General features: G+C 41.3%; 3 protein-coding genes across 6 annotated transcripts in view; 1 reads left to right on the plus strand and 2 right to left on the minus strand.

Annotated features, from left to right (window-relative positions):
* The first annotated feature begins 909 nt into the window (after positions 1 to 909).
* On the plus strand, positions 910 to 6,228 carry hspa8b (heat shock protein family A (Hsp70) member 8b). Its single transcript, XM_046389389.1, has 9 exons — positions 910 to 1,068; positions 2,971 to 3,180; positions 3,265 to 3,470; positions 3,812 to 3,964; positions 4,141 to 4,696; positions 4,779 to 4,981; positions 5,084 to 5,282; positions 5,377 to 5,609; positions 5,709 to 6,228. The coding sequence occupies exons 2-9, from the start codon at positions 2,976 to 2,978 to the stop codon at positions 5,892 to 5,894; spliced, it is 1,941 nt and encodes a 646-aa protein (XP_046245345.1). The 5' UTR covers positions 910 to 1,068; positions 2,971 to 2,975; the 3' UTR covers positions 5,895 to 6,228.
* Positions 6,229 to 6,876: 648 nt separating this feature from the next.
* Positions 6,877 to 8,532, minus strand: lim2.3 (lens intrinsic membrane protein 2.3). Its single transcript, XM_046389390.1, has 4 exons — positions 7,845 to 8,532; positions 7,248 to 7,397; positions 7,032 to 7,166; positions 6,877 to 6,938 (listed from the first exon to the last, which is right to left on the minus strand). The coding sequence occupies exons 1-4, from the start codon at positions 8,017 to 8,019 to the stop codon at positions 6,877 to 6,879; spliced, it is 522 nt and encodes a 173-aa protein (XP_046245346.1). The 5' UTR covers positions 8,020 to 8,532.
* A 3,664-nt stretch (positions 8,533 to 12,196) lies between these two features.
* Positions 12,197 to 18,105, minus strand: part of zgc:77784 (uncharacterized protein LOC402947 homolog) — a 43,436-nt gene continuing 37,527 nt past the window's right edge. Inside the window, exons 19-26 of one of the 4 annotated variants that reach the window (XM_046389909.1) lie at positions 17,950 to 18,086; positions 17,569 to 17,853; positions 16,532 to 16,670; positions 15,027 to 15,358; positions 14,689 to 14,805; positions 13,755 to 13,937; positions 13,306 to 13,427; positions 12,197 to 12,798 (exon numbers count right to left, since the gene is read on the minus strand). In XM_046389909.1, the coding sequence (XP_046245865.1) occupies positions 12,787 to 12,798; positions 13,306 to 13,427; positions 13,755 to 13,937; positions 14,689 to 14,805; positions 15,027 to 15,358; positions 16,532 to 16,670; positions 17,569 to 17,853; positions 17,950 to 18,086 (1,327 nt within the window). In that variant the 3' untranslated portion in view covers positions 12,197 to 12,786. Of the gene's footprint in view, positions 12,799 to 13,305; positions 13,428 to 13,754; positions 13,938 to 14,688; positions 14,806 to 15,026; positions 15,359 to 16,531; positions 16,671 to 17,568; positions 17,857 to 17,949; positions 18,087 to 18,105 lie in introns of all 4 variants that reach the window. The other 3 variants (XM_046389910.1, XM_046389911.1, XM_046389908.1) reach the window with 3 other exon arrangements.

Below are 18,105 nucleotides of genomic sequence, written 5' to 3' on the forward strand. Positions count from 1 at the left end.
AGCCTAAGCCTCAGTGTTGTTGATGCTGCTTCTAAAATGAACCCCCACCCCGAAGGTGTGGTTAAGCTTTTGAGACTGTGGGAGGAAAGTGGAGTACATGGAGAAAACCCATGCAGGCACAGGGAGAACCTGCAAACTCCACCCAGAAGGACCCAGACCAGGACTACAACCTGGAACCATTTACTGAGGCTACAGTGCTAACCACCACCACACTACCATGTCACCCCAAAAACAAAATAACAAGTATTATGATGTGATATTATACTTTAAAATAACCTTTTTATTGATCTCTAAATGGAAATTAGAGATGCACTATATAGTTACAACCTGCTTTACTGGCTTCAGAAGTGCTGAACACATCAATGCATCCGTAATTAGAATCCAGTAATATACATTAGTCTGAAATATGCCATTCTGCATTTTGATGCTTTAAATGCTTTAAATGACATGAGTTTCACTTGTCTCAAAGTATTCCTGCACTGTGGTGTTGCCACTGTTACTCAAGTATAAGGTGTGAGTACTGGTTATTCACAGCATGTGTCCATATGTATGCAAAGTACAATATGAACCCGCACCCACAGTGTGCAGGTTCATATTTGCCATTACTTTGTGATGTGTACAGTGATGGTATTGATTATATTTAGATAGTTTTACTCAATAACATTTTCAAGGCACTTACAATAGGATATTATATAGTGCTGCAACGGTACTTCAAATAATCTGCATACTTTCCCCACCACTGCAACCTGTCAATGAATGACTGCTAGAAGCCATGTAAATCTGGCTGAAATTCCAAAATGTTGATAGCAACTGCTGTGGAAAACAGCAAGCGGGATTTTTAATTGGACCATTTATAGAGCCAGTGAAATGTCGGCAGATGATTGGTCAGCGCGGCTCCTCCTGTGTTCTAGACCGTTCTCAGTGGGAATGTTTTTGGGGATGCGGGGCCGCTCCCACCTCACTGGCAGCGGGGATCAGCAACCCAGCAGAGGGAGTCTCTCAGGGTGAAGCCAAAGTGCAGTATTAATAACCCGTAATCCGATAAAACACATTCTGGGTTTAACGGAGGTGAGTAGACCTGTATGATTCGTGTATTGTAGTAACTTTTACCACTAAGAGAGTTTGATAGGAACTGCTGGGAGGTTGTATTAGCTAATTAACGTTAACTGCGTAAATCATTCTGACTGGTCAACGGTGCTAACGGCTGCTCAATAACTGCGTTTAAAATATTAATAAAAAAAATCTAAGCTAGCGAACATATTTTGCTGTCGAGCGTTGGCATCCATTTGCTTTTATTCCCAATACAGCTAAACAGTTACCAGCTTTAGTTAGTAATTGATGCTGTAAGTAACTTTTTGCAGTGTTTCTGTGCATGTTAAGACGAACATGTCTTTTTCAACATGAAAGTTATCTAACGTTGCTAACAACAGGTATGAAACGATGCCACAAACACGCCGGTTCGCCTGTTCCAGATCAACCTGCGGCTCGCACTTACGGATAATATTTGCAAAGTGGTAATTAACGCGACGTGTGGAGCTGACGCGCATGTGCAGAATATGTTATATAAGGTATCTTGTTAATTGTGTGCAAGTTATGAGGAAGTGACAGAAATGGTCCAGAAAGTTCTGCCTCCTGGAACATGAAGCGACACGCCCTCCTGTAACGTTGCTGAGGCTGCTGGCTGCTCCTGACGGATAAGCTAATGATGCAGCACATCCTGGACTCATGGACTTATTGCTCTGTGACTGTCACACGTTTTATTTCTTAACCCTTTTTGGATTAAAACAAAACCAAAAACAATAAAATAAAAAATCAGCTCCCTCACCCCTCCCAAACTAAAATACTTTTTTATGTTTTTTGTTAGTCTCTGTTGTTGTGCAAGCAAGAGACACATGAAAGACTCAAAGCGGCTATATTGACAGGGAGCTTGACAGCTATGGTAAATCATTTTTTTTTTCACTGCTTCCTTATCAAAAACTGTTTTCACTATGGATTAATCAAACAATCATTTAAACTACAAGATGTCAGATAGTAGTTGAAGCCAGCTCATCACGTGGTCCAAGATTTTTTGGAACTCTAAGACTGTGTGTTTTAGCCTGAAAGGTGATTGAAACTGAGTGAATATGAAAATATGTGCCAAGCACTGATCTCCACATTTCCTTCCTCTGCTCCAATAGAGGAGCCTGCCCCTCAGTTTGAGAGCCACTTCCTTGGTATGCTGTAATGACCTCCCATGTGGCTTAAGATTAGGCTTGCATTACAGTATATTGATGGTCTGCTGTAGCAGCAGGGCCTGTTCTTGAAGTCACTGCTTACTTACTGAGTCATCCTGATAACTTTGTTGCAGGGTGAAACCAGCCTGTTTTCCAGCTGAAATATGGTTTTACTTCAAAAATATTTCAGATAGCTAGTAGACCCACTTCTAGTTCTACAACTGAAACAATAAAAACAGTATTTAATATGAATATTATTCAATAAAATAGCCCAAAATCACATATTACGGTCCCTTGTTTTACATATAGATACATAGACAGGCTCTTTTTACTGTCATGTAAGACAAAGAATAGCCACAAATACTCAAACAAGTTTTAATTTTTTTTCTGCAAAATGGTACATGAATAATTTTGTGTCAATCAATATTTCAACAGCTAAGTGACAGATATTTCAGCTTTTTATGACTGATCAAAATGGCAGCCCAGTCTGCTAATCAGGCTACATGAAATCTGTTTCTTAGAAAAAGTCCCTCTCCTCCCTGTTGTCTGTTGTTGCCATAATAAAGACAGCTGTTGCCAAGCTCTCTGCTGGTAGTCTTGAACAGGTGCCATGGACACTCAACCCATACTACAAATGTACATCATGGTAGCCTGCCACAGTGCTTTGACAGGGCTCAAGTTACTCATCTGTCATATACCCAGGTTTTAAGTGCAATGCCAATAAAGGATTAACAGCTGATCATTTTCATTTTCTCAGAAACCATGTCCAAGGGACCAGCAGTTGGCATTGATCTGGGCACTACCTACTCATGTGTAGGGGTGTTTCAGCATGGCAAAGTTGAGATCATTGCCAATGACCAAGGAAACAGGACCACACCCAGCTATGTTGCCTTCACTGACACCGAGAGGTTGATTGGGGATGCAGCCAAAAATCAGGTTGCCTTGAACCCAAACAACACAGTATTCGGTATGAAGTGTTTTTTCTAGTTGAATGTCATCATTTAACTGTGATGTTTTCTGCTTATTTATTGCATCTTTTGTTGTCCTTCAGATGCAAAGCGTCTCATTGGACGTCGGTTTGATGACAGTGTTGTCCAGTCGGACATGAAGCACTGGCCATTTACAGTCATTAATGATGCTTCACGCCCCAAAGTAAAAGTGGAGTACAAAGGCGAGACCAAGACGTTCTACCCAGAGGAGATCTCCTCAATGGTGCTAATTAAAATGAAGGAGATTGCAGAGGCATATCTTGGGAAGGTACACCTGTGTGCCTTTTTCTTTTCTTTTTCTTTTTTAAACAGAAATTATGTCAGCATTTGTTTGTTTATCAAAGGGGAGATTCACATGAGCAATACACATCTCATAAAAGTGTATTTTTCAAGTTTGCAGGCAAATTTTTTGTGCCTCTGTGACAGCATTTTGGCTTCTATTTCCCTTTCAAAACAGTTTTAAACAGATCCTTACTACAGTTAGCAGTGTTGTCTAAATAGAGAAGGGATCTATAACCTCTAGTTTAATGTGATAAAAACTGAACATTTAGTGTTGAGATTGTTAGTGTCTCATGAACTGCTGTAACTTCCCTCGTTTCCTTCTTGCAGACTGTAACCAATGCTGTAGTGACTGTGCCTGCTTACTTCAACGACTCTCAGCGCCAGGCAACCAAGGATGCAGGGACCATTTCGGGGCTGAATGTCCTTCGAATCATCAATGAACCGACTGCTGCTGCTATTGCTTATGGCCTGGACAAAAAGGTAACGTAATACTTTAGATGAAAAGAAGTTTCTTTTCTAAATAGTGTTTGCTTTGTTTCACCTACCTTATTTTAAGACATGGGTTTTGGAAATACTGGCGATTTTTTTTGATTTGAAGTTTTGAACAAAGCTTAGTGAGTGCTGCTGTCAGTGAATGAAATCATTTCAAATCGTAGGTTGGAGCCGAAAGAAATGTCCTCATCTTTGACCTAGGCGGTGGCACATTTGATGTCTCCATCTTGACTATTGAGGATGGCATCTTTGAGGTCAAGGCCACAGCAGGCGACACACACTTGGGTGGAGAAGACTTTGATAACCGCATGGTCAACCACTTCATCTCCGAGTTCAAACGCAAATACAAGAAAGACATCAGTGACAACAAGAGGGCCGTGCGTCGCTTGCGCACAGCGTGTGAGAGGGCCAAGCGCACTCTGTCGTCCAGCACTCAGGCCAGCATTGAAATCGATTCTCTGTACGAGGGAATTGACTTCTACACCTCCATCACCAGGGCCCGCTTTGAGGAGCTGAATGTGGACCTGTTCCGAGGAACCCTGGAGCCTGTCGAGAAGGCCCTCCGTGATGCCAAGATGGATAAGACCCAAATCAATGACATTGTTTTGGTGGGAGGTTCCACTCGCATTCCCAAGATCCAGAAACTGCTGCAGGACTTTTTCAATGGGAAAGATCTCAACAAGAGCATCAACCCCGATGAAGCAGTGGCCTACGGCGCTGGTATGATCTCTTTAAATCCATAAATATACCATTGTATGCCTAACTGACGTAAAACTCAAGATCCATCCAATTTGTTGTGCAGCTGTGCAGGCAGCCATATTGTCAGGTGACAAATCAGAGAATGTACAGGACCTGCTGCTGCTGGATGTGACCCCCTTGTCTCTGGGCATTGAGACAGCAGGAGGAGTCATGACTGTTCTCATCAAGAGGAACACCACAATCCCCACAAAGCAGACCCAGACTTTTACCACCTACTCAGACAACCAGCCTGGTGTGCTTATTCAGGTGCGACCGCCATCTTTCCAAACTGCAGTGAATTATTTTAGAGAAGGTGTGAAATTTCAAATAAATCCATATTGATGTCATGATCTATCATTATATCTGCAGGTGTTTGAGGGTGAAAGGGCCATGACCAAAGACAACAACCTTTTGGGCAAATTTGAGTTGACTGGGATCCCACCTGCACCCCGTGGCGTTCCTCAGATTGAGGTCACCTTTGATATCGATGCCAACGGCATCATGAATGTGTCTGCTGTGGACAAGAGCACTGGGAAGGAGAACAAGATAACGATTACCAACGACAAAGGTAACCTGACGAAGAACTTTAACAGTGTCTCTTGAATGGGGAATTTTGATATATGGCACTCAGTCTTGAATTCATTTTAAATAAAATCCGTCAGGTCGCTTGAGCAAAGAGGACATTGAGCGTATGGTCCAGGAAGCAGAGAAGTACAAGGCTGAGGATGACATGCAAAGAGAGAAGGTTGCTGCCAAGAACGGTTTGGAGTCTTACGCTTTCAATATGAAGTCCACTGTGGAGGACGAGAAACTGAAGGGCAAGATCAGTGATGAGGACAAACAGAAGATTGTGGACAAATGTAACGAGGTCATAAGCTGGCTGGATAGAAACCAGGTATGAATTGGATGGTAGTCATTAACTTTTGCTGCCTAAGTTGATGAAATAATGGCTTCAGATTGATACCTTAATTCCCCTTCTTTGCTCTTTTCTCAGTCTGCAGAAAAAGATGAGTTTGAGCATCAGCAGAAGGAGTTGGAGAAGTTGTGTAACCCAATCATGACCAAGCTGTACCAGAATGCAGGTGGGATGCCAGGGGGGATGCCAGGAGGCTTCCCCGGAGCTGGTGGTGCTCCCGGAGGAGGAGCATCCTCCGGCCCCACCATCGAGGAGGTCGACTAAACTAGACCAGAGCAGCATGAGCTTATTCTTTTTTCTCTTTAGAGGTTGATGTAAGTGGTGATCGCATACATAATACCACAGGCTATAATAAGAACCTTTCACCAAGTTTGTTTTGGGATTGTTTTGATCAGTTTTGTATGCCAGGCTGAAGGCTTCCACAAAAGCATTTCTGGTATGCAGTCTTTTCAGGCGACTGTCTTGTGTTAAGCAGACTTATTGCTTACCTGTTTGCATTACCACAGTGTGTTATTCTTTTGTTTATCGGGCAAAAATGGTTTGTATTGCGCAACACATCGCAAAGTAAGACTAAATAAATGATTGGTTTGAGTATGGATTCATTGCTCATCTTTTCATTACACTGATTATACCAGTTATCATCACACCTTACTATAATATTGGCTTTAGGTGCTACAGTATACCCATATATTTCATATAACATCACACCATGTTTTGTAAATATCCACGTACGAAGTGCTTCAATGAATTTGTGTTGTTGACCATTTGTTGTTCTCAATAGTACACCAAGAAGTCTGTCACATTAATCCGTGAATCAGATTGTCGATTTAAAGCCTTGGGACTACGCACTCAGGTGATAACTAAATCCCTAACTAATACAAACTTGATTAATTTGAGCTGTCACAGACATTTTCCTCCCTAATGGAAGATGTTTACCATTATAAAGCATCGGCTTGTTCTTCTGTTTTGGTTTTAAGTAACAATAAGACGCTGCATTAACTGATGCAGTATCAGTACTGGGTGTCGCAGAATGTATTGTGCACCTCACGTCTGTACTGTATATTACTGAACTTTTATTAATGCAAAGAGTCAATACAGACAGCAAAACATTCTTTTCTCTCCTTTAATTGGCATATTGATGAATGTTTAGGTTAACAGGAAGTCATAGGTTCATAGGGTTAATGATTGGTTCCTCTTGGCCGTACATTATGGGCCAGTGCTGATGTGTGTTGACGTCTTTGACAGGTCAGCGCGAGTTAGAGTTTCTTGGGCATTCATGCATCCGGTAGGCACACATGTAGAAGATACCTAGAAGAGAATAATCAGATTATCAAGGTTATGAACATGAGAATGAGACAGGATCCAGTGCCTTTCGCTTGTTAAATGCAGTAGGATGCACACCTGAGAAGAATGTGAGCACCACTGCCACCCAACCCATTATATAGGACCAGGAGAATCGCCAGCTGCCATAGCGTTTACCATAGTAGTTCACTGTCACTCCTGTGTAGACTGCCATGGCCAGCAGCACAAAGAAGCCTGCGTGAGAGATAACATCATTGGGTTTAACTGATGACTATATCAGAGAGCTTTGTGTGCCTCCGCATCTGAGGAGCTTACAGGAGATGAAGAAGAGAATGCCGGCTGCAAATGTCTTGTCAAACCCGTCGAAGGAGGAGTAGTGGATGAAGGCCATGACGCCGATCACAATGCCAATGAAACAGGCAAGAAGGGAAAGAATCATGAAGGCCCGGGTGGCATCCCAGTATGCTGTGGGTGGGAACAGACATGGAGAATCTGTGACCTGAGAGACCAGACTTGTTCTTGCCTTTCTTTAACTCTAACATGCCATCTAGTGTTTGACAATGGGTTTGCACCTGATTTGATAAACCTAAGATGACTGAAAAAAAAACCCTTTTTTATCTGGTGTGAGTTAAGCTATACTTCAATGCATAAATCTCCTCTCACAGTTCCTATCCTAAAAAGGGACACTCGTGGTTTAAGATTTCTTGAGAACATTTATATCACAGTGACATAAGTACCATTTTCTTCACACTTGAATTTCAGCCATACTTTACCCCACAAAAGCCCCTAAGGAAAGAAACCCCATTTTCAACATTGTCAATCTGGGTTCATGGCAAGGTCACGGATGTGTTGTCAACAGGCTAATAAATATAAATGAGGGTCTGCCTGTGGAAGACATCCGGCAAATCTTACCGATGCTGTCTGTGTGGGTCATGCATTTCCCGGGCACGCAGTACCGCCACAGGCCCTGGTGCATGTAATTGCTGGAGTGACGGTATTGCATCCAGTAGTCAGTTGCCGTGGAGACAATGAGGAGTATGTTCCCGACTCCGGCGCAGAACAACCCACCTCCCATGAAGCTGTACATCCTGCCAAAAAAAAAAAAACACTGACTGACACACAGACAGAAAACAGAGCAAAGTGAGGTCCTCGCCACATCTGGTTCCTGCTATAGCAATTACAGCAGGGAGGTACACAGCTTGGGGAAACACTGGATATGAATAAAACAGTATCTAATAGATTCAGCAGGATGCCACTAATGTCATGCTGGACCCATACAGATCTGACATTACTCATTAGACAGGAACATACACGCTGGACAAGCAGCCAACTCAGTCTGACAGTAAGCTTTGACACCAGAATGAGAGGTGGATCTATCTTAAATGCAAATGGAAAGCACCCGGTTTCTAAAGGTACCAAAAACACAGTGAACCTTGTGGAGAAGCGTATAAAGTGATGTAAAACACATTTAAAATATTTTTTTAAAATTGATTCACTTGTGTGTTCAATAGTTCATAAAAAAATGTGTTTTTTCCTTCCACATTCTAAAGCTGCTTCAATGGATATTCATATTGGGGTATTCAATTAAACCAACAAAGAAACAGAACTGCTTTTTTAAATTAAATAAATAAATAAAAATCCATTTTAAACATGAAACACTATATCATACGTTTGTGGTTTGATTTTAATGACCTACCTTTAACTTTTTTTCCCCGGCAGAAAAAGTCAGAGATTCCAATTTTTCGGCTTGTCAAAGCACAGAGGAGCCCGATATTGCCCAGAGTGGCAGGAAAGTTTTGTTTGTACGTAGGAAACCAAGCGAACAAACGAGCTGATGGAACAATGGAGCGTGCTGAGCCACAACCAATCACAGAGGATGAGTTTTGTGTTTTAGGGAATCTGCTGAAAATACAAAACTGTTAAAGCGCTGCGGACACCTCGGTAATACTGATGACACAGGGCTTTTAATTCAAAATGCTTCACAACCACACACAGTAAACTCATGGCCTGCAAAAGGCTCACACACAGCCTGCTGCTGGAAAAGATCATTCAGAAAAGATTAAACAGTAAAAATAAAAAAAAGCCCTCTGACGTTTTGAATTATGGTTCATTTGATGTGTTTTGGGTAAATCCTTCAGTCTGTTATGCTGATGGGGAAAAACATTATTTTTAGTAAATATCAGGTCATTCCTTCCTTTAAATACAATTTGTTGTACAGCCTTGCATACAAATTACTATAATTAAAGTTATGCCACAGGCTCATTTACATAAAATTAATCCTTTTTTTTTTCCAGACGCGCAGTGTAAATGATGAAGACACTACAGCAACTGCGCTCACTACAGTTTAACGTCTTTCGATCCCTCATATTAACAGCAGAAAGACAAACTGAAGGTTAATTCATTACTCTCATTTAGTTTTAATTTGTTCAAGTTGCCTTCATTTTATTGGCACACAGCCCAGTCCAGAGCAGTCTTATTTAATTACTCATGAAAAATCGCTCAGATATTTATAAAATAAAACGTGTGATTGAACACGAACACAAGCAGTGGCATAAATTCAAGGACAAGATGCCTGCTATTAACTTGTTGCAGTAGAGTAAAGTGAGCTGGCAGGTGGGCAGCTAAGAGAGACGTGGGTTTGAACACTTTTGGCAGAAAAACAGCAATGAAAGTGATGTATCTTTCTTGCAGCATCTTGTGGGAGAGAGCAGGAGTTGAAAGAGGGTTGGTGGAGCATATTGTAACATGAACAGTTGTTGTTGTGGGAAGAACTTTTTTTTTTTTTTTTTTAGTTTGAGCAGTGAATTTTAAACCGGAGGCTTGATCATAAATACGGCCAACTGTAACTCTGAATAAATAACTTAATCAGATTTACGTTGAAGAGCAGAGTTACTTCAAAAAAAGTAAATTCTCAAAAGGTATATTTAGCTATTTCAACCTTTTCTGTTTTGCTTTAAAATCCTCAGCTCACATCTAGCAGGTGTGTCCACTGACTACTGAGTGGCATCAGTCATAATTAAATGATATGTTGACATATACAAGGAATTTGACTCCAGTTCTCAGTATCCTTAAACACAGTGCAGAGTGAGGAGGACAATACAGGCCTAAAACCAAACAATTATAAAGAAACCTAAACCGTGTATGCCTGTGCAGATACACAAACGGCTGAGCTGCAGATGTCACAGGCCTGACCTGTAAGATAGACCTTCAGCCCTTAATATCATAGTTTTGATGCAAAACTACAAGCTTGAGAGATAAAATATGCCTCAGTCCCTTTTGCGGAGTTGCTGATGACCAACAAAATCCAGTGGGTGGAGTCACAGTTACCCTGCATGTCTCACTTATGACCACTAGATGGGACCTTTTATTTAGTCTTGCATCAAAGGCTGGATCATTGTTTGGATTTTCTCTCATATAATCATGTTTGAGGAATAATAAGCTGAATTCAAATGGTGATTATTTACCTGCTCTGTCCGGCACTCATATGACAGGTCTCTGCATCTTCTAATGTCACCCCAAATTGGTTTCCTGTCATCGACCATCTCTTAGTGACACTTTATTTTCTTGAATTTCCCTTGGGATCAATAAAGTATCTATCTATCTATCTATCTATCTATCTATCTATCTATCTATCTATCTATCTATCTATCTATCTATCTATCTATCTATCTATCTATCTGTCTATCTATCTATCTATCTATCTATCTAATTCTCAAGCCTTTACGGAATTATATTTGGGATTAGTTGCTTATTCTATTATTCATTCTGCTTTATTATTATTTGTTTCTCTTTCTCTTTATTATTTGCTGTTTTTAATGAATTACAGAGCAGGCTGTATTTATGTCGTAAAATGTGTCCTGGAGTAGATGTTCTTTGAATTAATGTAAATGACTGACCAAGCAGAAGGAAAACAGTTCTCCCTCTTGATCCAGTTTAGTACATTTGTGAAGACACGTCAAGTGGTCTCAGTAACAGACTGTGGCTGGTTGAGCTGAGCCATCTGTGAGGGAGGGAGCGTGTAAAACCACAGAGACCATAATCCATGCTACAAGCCTAAAAGCATAAAATTGTAGAACCCTTCTAAATTGCATAACCCCTTCAAATTGCATCGGATTACCATTATCCTCCCAGCCCGGTGGGACTCTGTGAGTATTTGCCAAAGGCAGTGGAGTCCAGCTCACTTTAGATGCCATTCGACAGCCTACCTGCCAAAATACTTCAGGCTGGTGCTCAAAGCAAAAAGATCTGAACACAAAAACCTTTTTATTTCCCATCGCTGACACATTTCAATTTAACTCCTCTCATTAAGCCATATTCACAAACAGCCCTTCTCACAATACTAATCAGAAGGCATCAAATCTTACACAGTATCTGGTGTCAGAGAAGTCATTTCACTGGGAACATTCAGACCTGAGGGACGCTCGACTTGCTCGTCTGTCTCGTTTTCCCTCTTTCTCGTTGTCCTCTCTTTGTGTACACAGCATACAGTACATGTACGCAGTAAAGTTTACCATGTACCATCTTAGGTTAGCATACTAATTAGCACTAAACACAAAGTAGTTCAGACTGATGGCGGTCTTTTGCAGGTATTTGGCCAACCAGATGGGAAATGGAGAAAAATACTGGAAATTATTAAAAATTTGTGCACACAGTTTGTGATCTTGATTTAGTCACTTGTGTCACCTTCATACAGTTGATTTGCGTGTACCCCATCAATATGGATCACATGAACTATTACAGTTTTACTTGTGATCTTGAGCTAACGTGTGGATAGGCGATATTACGGGTTCTGGCTGTTTAACACAACAGTGTGCTTCCTTTGAGATCCCTTTTACGATAGTGCAGACGTTGTCCATCTCAGCCTCAGGGTGCTGGAGCACTTTATAAATGTATTAGATGTTGTTTTCTTAAACTTTAGACTTCATTGTGCCTCAGATGTTTGCTGCCCTTTTTAAGAGGGGAGGAAGCAAACAGGGTTAATTATGATAAACCAAGGGCATGAATTACCAATTTGTGCACACAAATTATTAAATGGTAAGCACCAATTACCCATGACACCTCCAGATATCTGTAGGTCATAAACCAACTGAACAAAATTACATTTTTGACCTGATGAGAAATCACCAAAGTTCACAAATAATAAAGATATTTCATTCTGGGCCAAAATAAATAAAAATAAAAAATTAATTTAAAAAAAAATAATAAAAAAAATAAATTAAGTATAATTCAAGGGTTTTTTTTGTAATAAATGTTTTATTGGTCATTTTAAAAATCGTACTAACACACTGGTGATCTACAGGGATACCACAATACACAGTCACACAGAGATGAAAGATAATAACGGTAACACACGTAAAAACATTACACACATGCACTGACACGCACACACACACATACACATACACACACCCACAGATTATGGTTTATTAACACATTTTCCGCTTCTTGTCCTCTCCAGTCTTTCGTCAAGCACACACATCATCATGGTTTCATGGTCAGGAATAAACAGAAGATACATTCGTTAAATCTGCTGTACAACAATGTAATAGTTACATTTTTTCCCATTGCCTAAAAATACAGTACTTTTTAAATCTCAGATCCATTTTTAGCAATATATCTGATCACATCTTTAAAAAACTGCAAAGATGTCTATATACAGGGAGAAAGAGTGAAGCAAATCACAAAAAAGATTAAAATCATTGAGATAAAATACAAATAATTTGGCAGATGGTTAGCCTTGACACTTTCCCTTTAGTCTTCAGTTTTTCATACCATGGCAACAGATTGATGGTTCGCAAAGATAGGAAATCATGGAGGACGAAAGATGGTGTCTTGTCATGTAATCGGCGTCTGTCTACATGAGGTTCTGAAAGGAAACAAAGACAACCAAATATCACCAAAGTTATTCTTTCTTGTCGATAAGACCAAACTGTGACAAAGTGCAACAGAAACAGAGTTGATAAATCATGTCGCACAAGCTTATGAAAAGCTTACGAAAAATATCTGCAGTCTTTCAGTTTGTGTGGCGACAAACTGGACACTGTAGCGTTCCTCAAATTAACACATGAAATGAACATGAATTCCAAATTCCAGTCAGGTTTTGTTCATCTTTATCTTTATTTCCCTTCAAAACACCATTTTCATTATGTGCATATGCATTTAAGGAGAGTTTTTAACAGCATGGAACTGAAACTTTTGATTAGTCACCATGTCAGGTAACTATTTTTGTTTACAGGAAACTTCTGCCATCTACTGTCTCGAGTAAGCTGACAAGCAGCTCAAACTGTACTCGACTTACTACTGAACTGTCTGTGACCCGCACTGTGCCGACACAATGACTGTTCAGCAGTTCTCACTGTGAGTCGAGACATACCTCATCTCTCCTCCGACCGGCGGTGGAGGGTCGTGAAAAGACTCCTCCACCCAGAGACCCGTAGCCTGGCATCTGGACCTTAGGCAGGAAGCTGGACTGTCCATATGGGATTACATTCTCATCTGTGAATAGCAAACAAAGCACTCAAAGTTACAGCTGTAATTACGTAGGTTAAACCCTAAGTGATGGAGCAGATTGAAAATACAGCCCCTCACCCCCCACCCTGCTGCTACTACAATGAGATAGTAAGTGTTCATACACTGGAGGCAGTTGGTGCTTTCTAAGCTCAGAGGGATTTGTATGAAGCATCACGATAATATTGACACACATCAACCTCGGTTGCAGCTGTTGAAGAAAATAGTACGTGCTGCCGGAGCAGATATTGTTCTTTCATCGTCTGTTGCTGACAGCGAGACACCACAGAGGTGAGTATCACATAGCGTACTCACCCTGTGAGGACCATTTTGTAGGCCCTCTCCTCTGGGGTGAGAAATGTTCTCCCCTCTTCTCAAGTGTAGGCGAGTCACTCCCGTCTTTTCTTTCACTGTCCGTTTGGCCGCGGCTCAAAACATCAGCCAAGAGCTGCAGCGAGGAGTCGTCTGTGGGGGGAGGGGCTGGTGGAGGGGGAAGTTCTGCACATGATTGATCAGTGATGATTACTAAACTACAGACAGAAATACTGCTTTAATGGAAGAGTTTGATTTATTTATTTATTTTTTAATAAATATTTGCTTTCTTGCTGAGAGTTAGATGAGAAGACCAATGTACTTCTTGACAATGACCAGTTGCCAAGCAACCACTGGATACTCCAGGATGTTACTGGTCCTGGCTAAGAAAGAGTCCGGCACATAACACCCTATAAAACTTGGCGAGAAAGCAAATAAGCATATTCCAAAATGTCCAAAATGTCAAACTTTTCCATTAACAGTCATTGACATGAGCAATACCATGACTACCAGAAGTACTGAAGTCTTACTCATTTACATCTACAGTGGTGCTTTTGGCTAAATGCTGATGGGAGGCTAAATGGCTCACAATGATAATGTTAACATGTTAGTGTTTAGCAGGTATGATGGTTACCATGTTAACCATCTTAACAGATTATAACCTCAGGTGAGGATTAATTAAGGGATAAGTTATTACAATTAAGCCTATGGAGGGATGTGAATGTCTGCAGAAAATTTTATATCAGTTCATGCAATAGTTGTTGAGACCTTTCAGGAGAATAATGGAGGACTTCCAGACCATCATTAACATCTATAGAGCTGTGCTACTAGTATGGTTAAAAATCCTTTAAAAAGAGTCTCGTGAATATAAATATTCCTTTTTCTCTTTCCCCGAACCAAAACAGAAGTTACACGTGTTACAAACAGTGTGTCACACCTGCTTGGCTGTGCGGCTCTCGCCTCAGTTGTCCATCCTTGGGTATTCTCTTCTTACTCCTCGATCTGTGAGCCTGGGCTGCAGGGCTCGACTCGGCAGCAGGAGCTGCAGATTGTGCTGACAAGAAAGCACACTGATGTCATCCTCAGAAAACTTGGAAGAGAAAACTAAAGAACACTGAGCTGCGCTTTGAATAAATGCGATATGATCTCTATGTACAAATACTTTCTGTTAGGTAACACCATAAACTAAATTATACATGACACTGCGTGGTTGCGGGCTGCCTCTTGGGAAGTCACTTCCAAAGTTGTGAGACATTAAAGTGAATTTGAACTGACCTTTGCCAAGGCTTTCCCCTTTGAAATCTTCTGCCCACTGGCGGGTGTGGTACACGTCACCAGCATTCTGGGCCTTGGCGTTGGTAAACAGATCCGGGTTGGACTGGGAAACCTGGGAGCCTGACTGGTGACGGGTCAAGAGGTCAAAGTGCTGCAGCCGTGGACTCTCACTGGGCTTGTGAGTGTCTTGCTGGGGGGAAGACATCAGTGTTGCTGAGTAGGGCAGCTCGTCTGGTTTGGAAGGCAGGCTGGAGAGCTCCTCCCTGGAAGTGTCCATCAGGTAGGTCCTGGCAGGCAGCGGAGGACACCAGTCATCATCGTCCTCCTCAGAGCTAGAGCATGGACAATGAGTAATGCCAGCATTAGTGTGTCTGGCCTGGAAACACTCAGCATGTGAAACCTATTTATATATAATAAATGTAAGTAAAACAGGAGCAGGCTGTATAGCAGTGGTGACCCTCGTTCACTAGCACTAAACTCAAAATTACTGTTGAATTTTTATTGTAATTTAAGTTACTTTATTAATCCCAAGCTGGGAAATTACTTCTCTGCATTTAAGCCATCACTGATTGAAACACACACACGCAACATGCAGTGAAACACACAGGAGCAGTGGGCCGCATCAAGCGCCTGGGGAGCATATTGGGGGTTAGGCGCCTTTCTCAAGGGCACATCAGCCGGCTAATGGGGAGTGGGGACATTATCACTCCACCACACTCAAATTTTTCCTGCACGTCCGTTGGGGGAATCGAACCAGTGACCTTCCGATCACAAGCCGCTTCTCCAACCTCTAGGCCACGGCTGCCCCTGAATGATGAATAAATAGCTAGTTAAGGGTGGTCAGAGTTAGTTTTTTTTGGGGGGGGGGCGTCGGTGGTTGTATCATGGTTAATATAATATAAGAAAAAATATATTTGACTAAAGAAAGAATAATCTTGTTTATATTTATATGTAAGGGGAATCGAGACATAGTTAGACAGAATGAGAACCACCTCCATGATTTCTGTTGTCACTTCAGTGCCGTCAGGGCTAATTTAATGATGGACTTGTCAGTGAAAATGGAAAGTACTAATCCAGACTGTCAGTTGGTGGCTAATGTCATTACAAAAGACACGACACAGTCAGAGCAGCCCTCCGATCCCACCCCGTTATGTCTGCAATCTAATCTGTCAGAACTAGTTAGAGTAGACGCCCACCACCGTAACCCCTTAGCGCAATGTACTCACTGCCTGTAGACACCACTGTTGTTAATTCAAAAACTCCCCAGACTCCAAACTTCACTCAAGTTTTGTTTGACAGCCTTGGCAGAGTTACAGGGTAAGTTTGATATCCATCTGCCTTAACTCTCTCTGTCATGTAGGTGAAGTCAGAGGCCTTGATTCTAATAATAAACTGACTGAATATTAAGCTGCACACAAAGCAATTGTGTTCACAGAGTAGGATAAAAAGGGCCTTGATTTATAAATTAAAAAATATTTTAAAAACATTTTGGTATTGACTCTCACCTGTCTTGCTCTTTGTCTTTGTCTGTCTTTGTATGACTTCTGTCTTTGTCGACAGGAAGAGGCAGCGACAAAACATCCACCCACGTGAGAGGAGCTGACTTGGATGAGGACCCGGTTGACCTCTGCTTTATCAGTTTGTCTGTGGAGACCAAACACAACATGCCACATAGTGTAGGAGGCGTGATCACCACGTTTTTATTATCACAACGGAGGGTTAAACGATAACTCAATTAAAGACAGTCTTTTAAAACCCTCCTGTCTCTTTGCTGTGCCCATGAGTGCCTGAAGGACGTTTCTTTCTCTCGAGAGAAAAGTCTTCTTCTCCTCGAGGACACCTTAAGGTTAGAAGGTTGTACATGATACATAACATACATAAGATAATAATTAGAATACAACAGAAAAATTCACAAAATTTTGCATTTTCATCATCTAATGCAACGCAAATATTGCAATAGAATGTAAAAGTACTAGTTAAAGAGGCAACAATAACTCTAGTGTTACTGCTGCCTTATGACATTTATTATTTTACACAGAGTAAAATAATAAATGCCATGCAGTGTTTTCTTCCTGTTGGCATACTTTATGCTCTTTGTTTATTTATTTCTGTTCTTTCTTGAGAGGAGACAAATTTATATTATCAATATGCCACCATTTCCACATCGCTTTTGAAAATGTTTCTTGCAATTTGCTCATACTTCCTTTTTAATTTAGTGTGCAAAAAATATTTTTCAATTCTGATGTGAAATGAATGAAATGAGAACTTATGAAACTGATGGTGGGTGGAAGCATACAGGCTGTGTATATTGATGAAAGTCAAGATTACATTTGATTACTCTTTGAGCAGCACTATTGAATTTTACTCCATGTCCATAACAATATTTGGCAGTCAGAAATCAAAGGACAAACCAGTGCTGGAAATAAACTAAAGTGCAGGTAACAAGGGCAACAATACTGAAACCTTGTGCTTCACTATACTGTGAAGTTCTGGCTTCTTATTCCTCAAATCAAAATAAAAGACAGAGGCAGAAAACACTTACCATTGCTTTTCTTAGTATATTGGAGCTTCGCATATTCAGACCCAGACTGACCAGACTGGATGGTCCACTGGTCCAGGTCCTGCTCCAGACCCACAAGGCTGCTGTTTGGCAGCACTGGGTTGCTGCTGTACGGGTCTGGACCCTGGTTGTAGGACGTGCTGGAGTAGGTGTCGTAGTAGGCGAGCAGGTCGTCTTCAGCAGCCGTGTTGATGGTGCTGTAGATGGGACTGTCATTGGACGCCGTGCTGCGTTTCTCCGTCTGGTTCGGGTAGTTGATGATGCCAACTGCTGAACAGCAGATGATTACGTTGCATTAACAATGGCAGTTATCTGTCAGTATTCTCATCATTCAGCAAACACTCAAAGCGAGTGAGCTCTTACTGTTATAGTATCTGTCCGAGTCCAGTTTCCCAGAGCAGCAATTGACAGAGTCCTTGCTGTTATGAGCGAGGTTTGGAGTGGGCCAAGAGTCAGCTAGCCAGGGATAGTTGCCCATATTTGATCCTAACAAGCCAGGCCTGGAAAGGGACCAGAGAT

The sequence above is a fragment of the Scatophagus argus genome, chromosome 5 (assembly GCF_020382885.2).
Source record: "Scatophagus argus isolate fScaArg1 chromosome 5, fScaArg1.pri, whole genome shotgun sequence".
In the NCBI taxonomy this organism is placed as follows: Eukaryota; Metazoa; Chordata; class Actinopteri; family Scatophagidae; genus Scatophagus; species Scatophagus argus.

Excerpts from the sequence above, each read along its gene's own strand:
- hspa8b (XM_046389389.1), top strand. The coding sequence starts at position 2,976 with ATGTCCAAGGGACCAGCAGTTGGCATTGATCTGGGCACTACCTACTCA. Across the intron at positions 3,965-4,140 it reads CTTATGGCCTGGACAAAAAG|GTTGGAGCCGAAAGAAATGT; the intron begins GTAACGTAATAC and ends TTCAAATCGTAG. Across the intron at positions 4,697-4,778 it reads AGCAGTGGCCTACGGCGCTG|CTGTGCAGGCAGCCATATTG; the intron begins GTATGATCTCTT and ends TTTGTTGTGCAG.
- lim2.3 (XM_046389390.1), bottom strand. The coding sequence starts at position 8,019 with ATGTACAGCTTCATGGGAGGTGGGTTGTTCTGCGCCGGAGTCGGGAAC. Across the intron at positions 7,398-7,844 it reads GACCCACACAGACAGCATCG|CATACTGGGATGCCACCCGG; the intron begins GTAAGATTTGCC and ends TCCCACCCACAG. Across the intron at positions 6,939-7,031 it reads GGTGCTCACATTCTTCTCAG|GTATCTTCTACATGTGTGCC; the intron begins GTGTGCATCCTA and ends ATTCTCTTCTAG.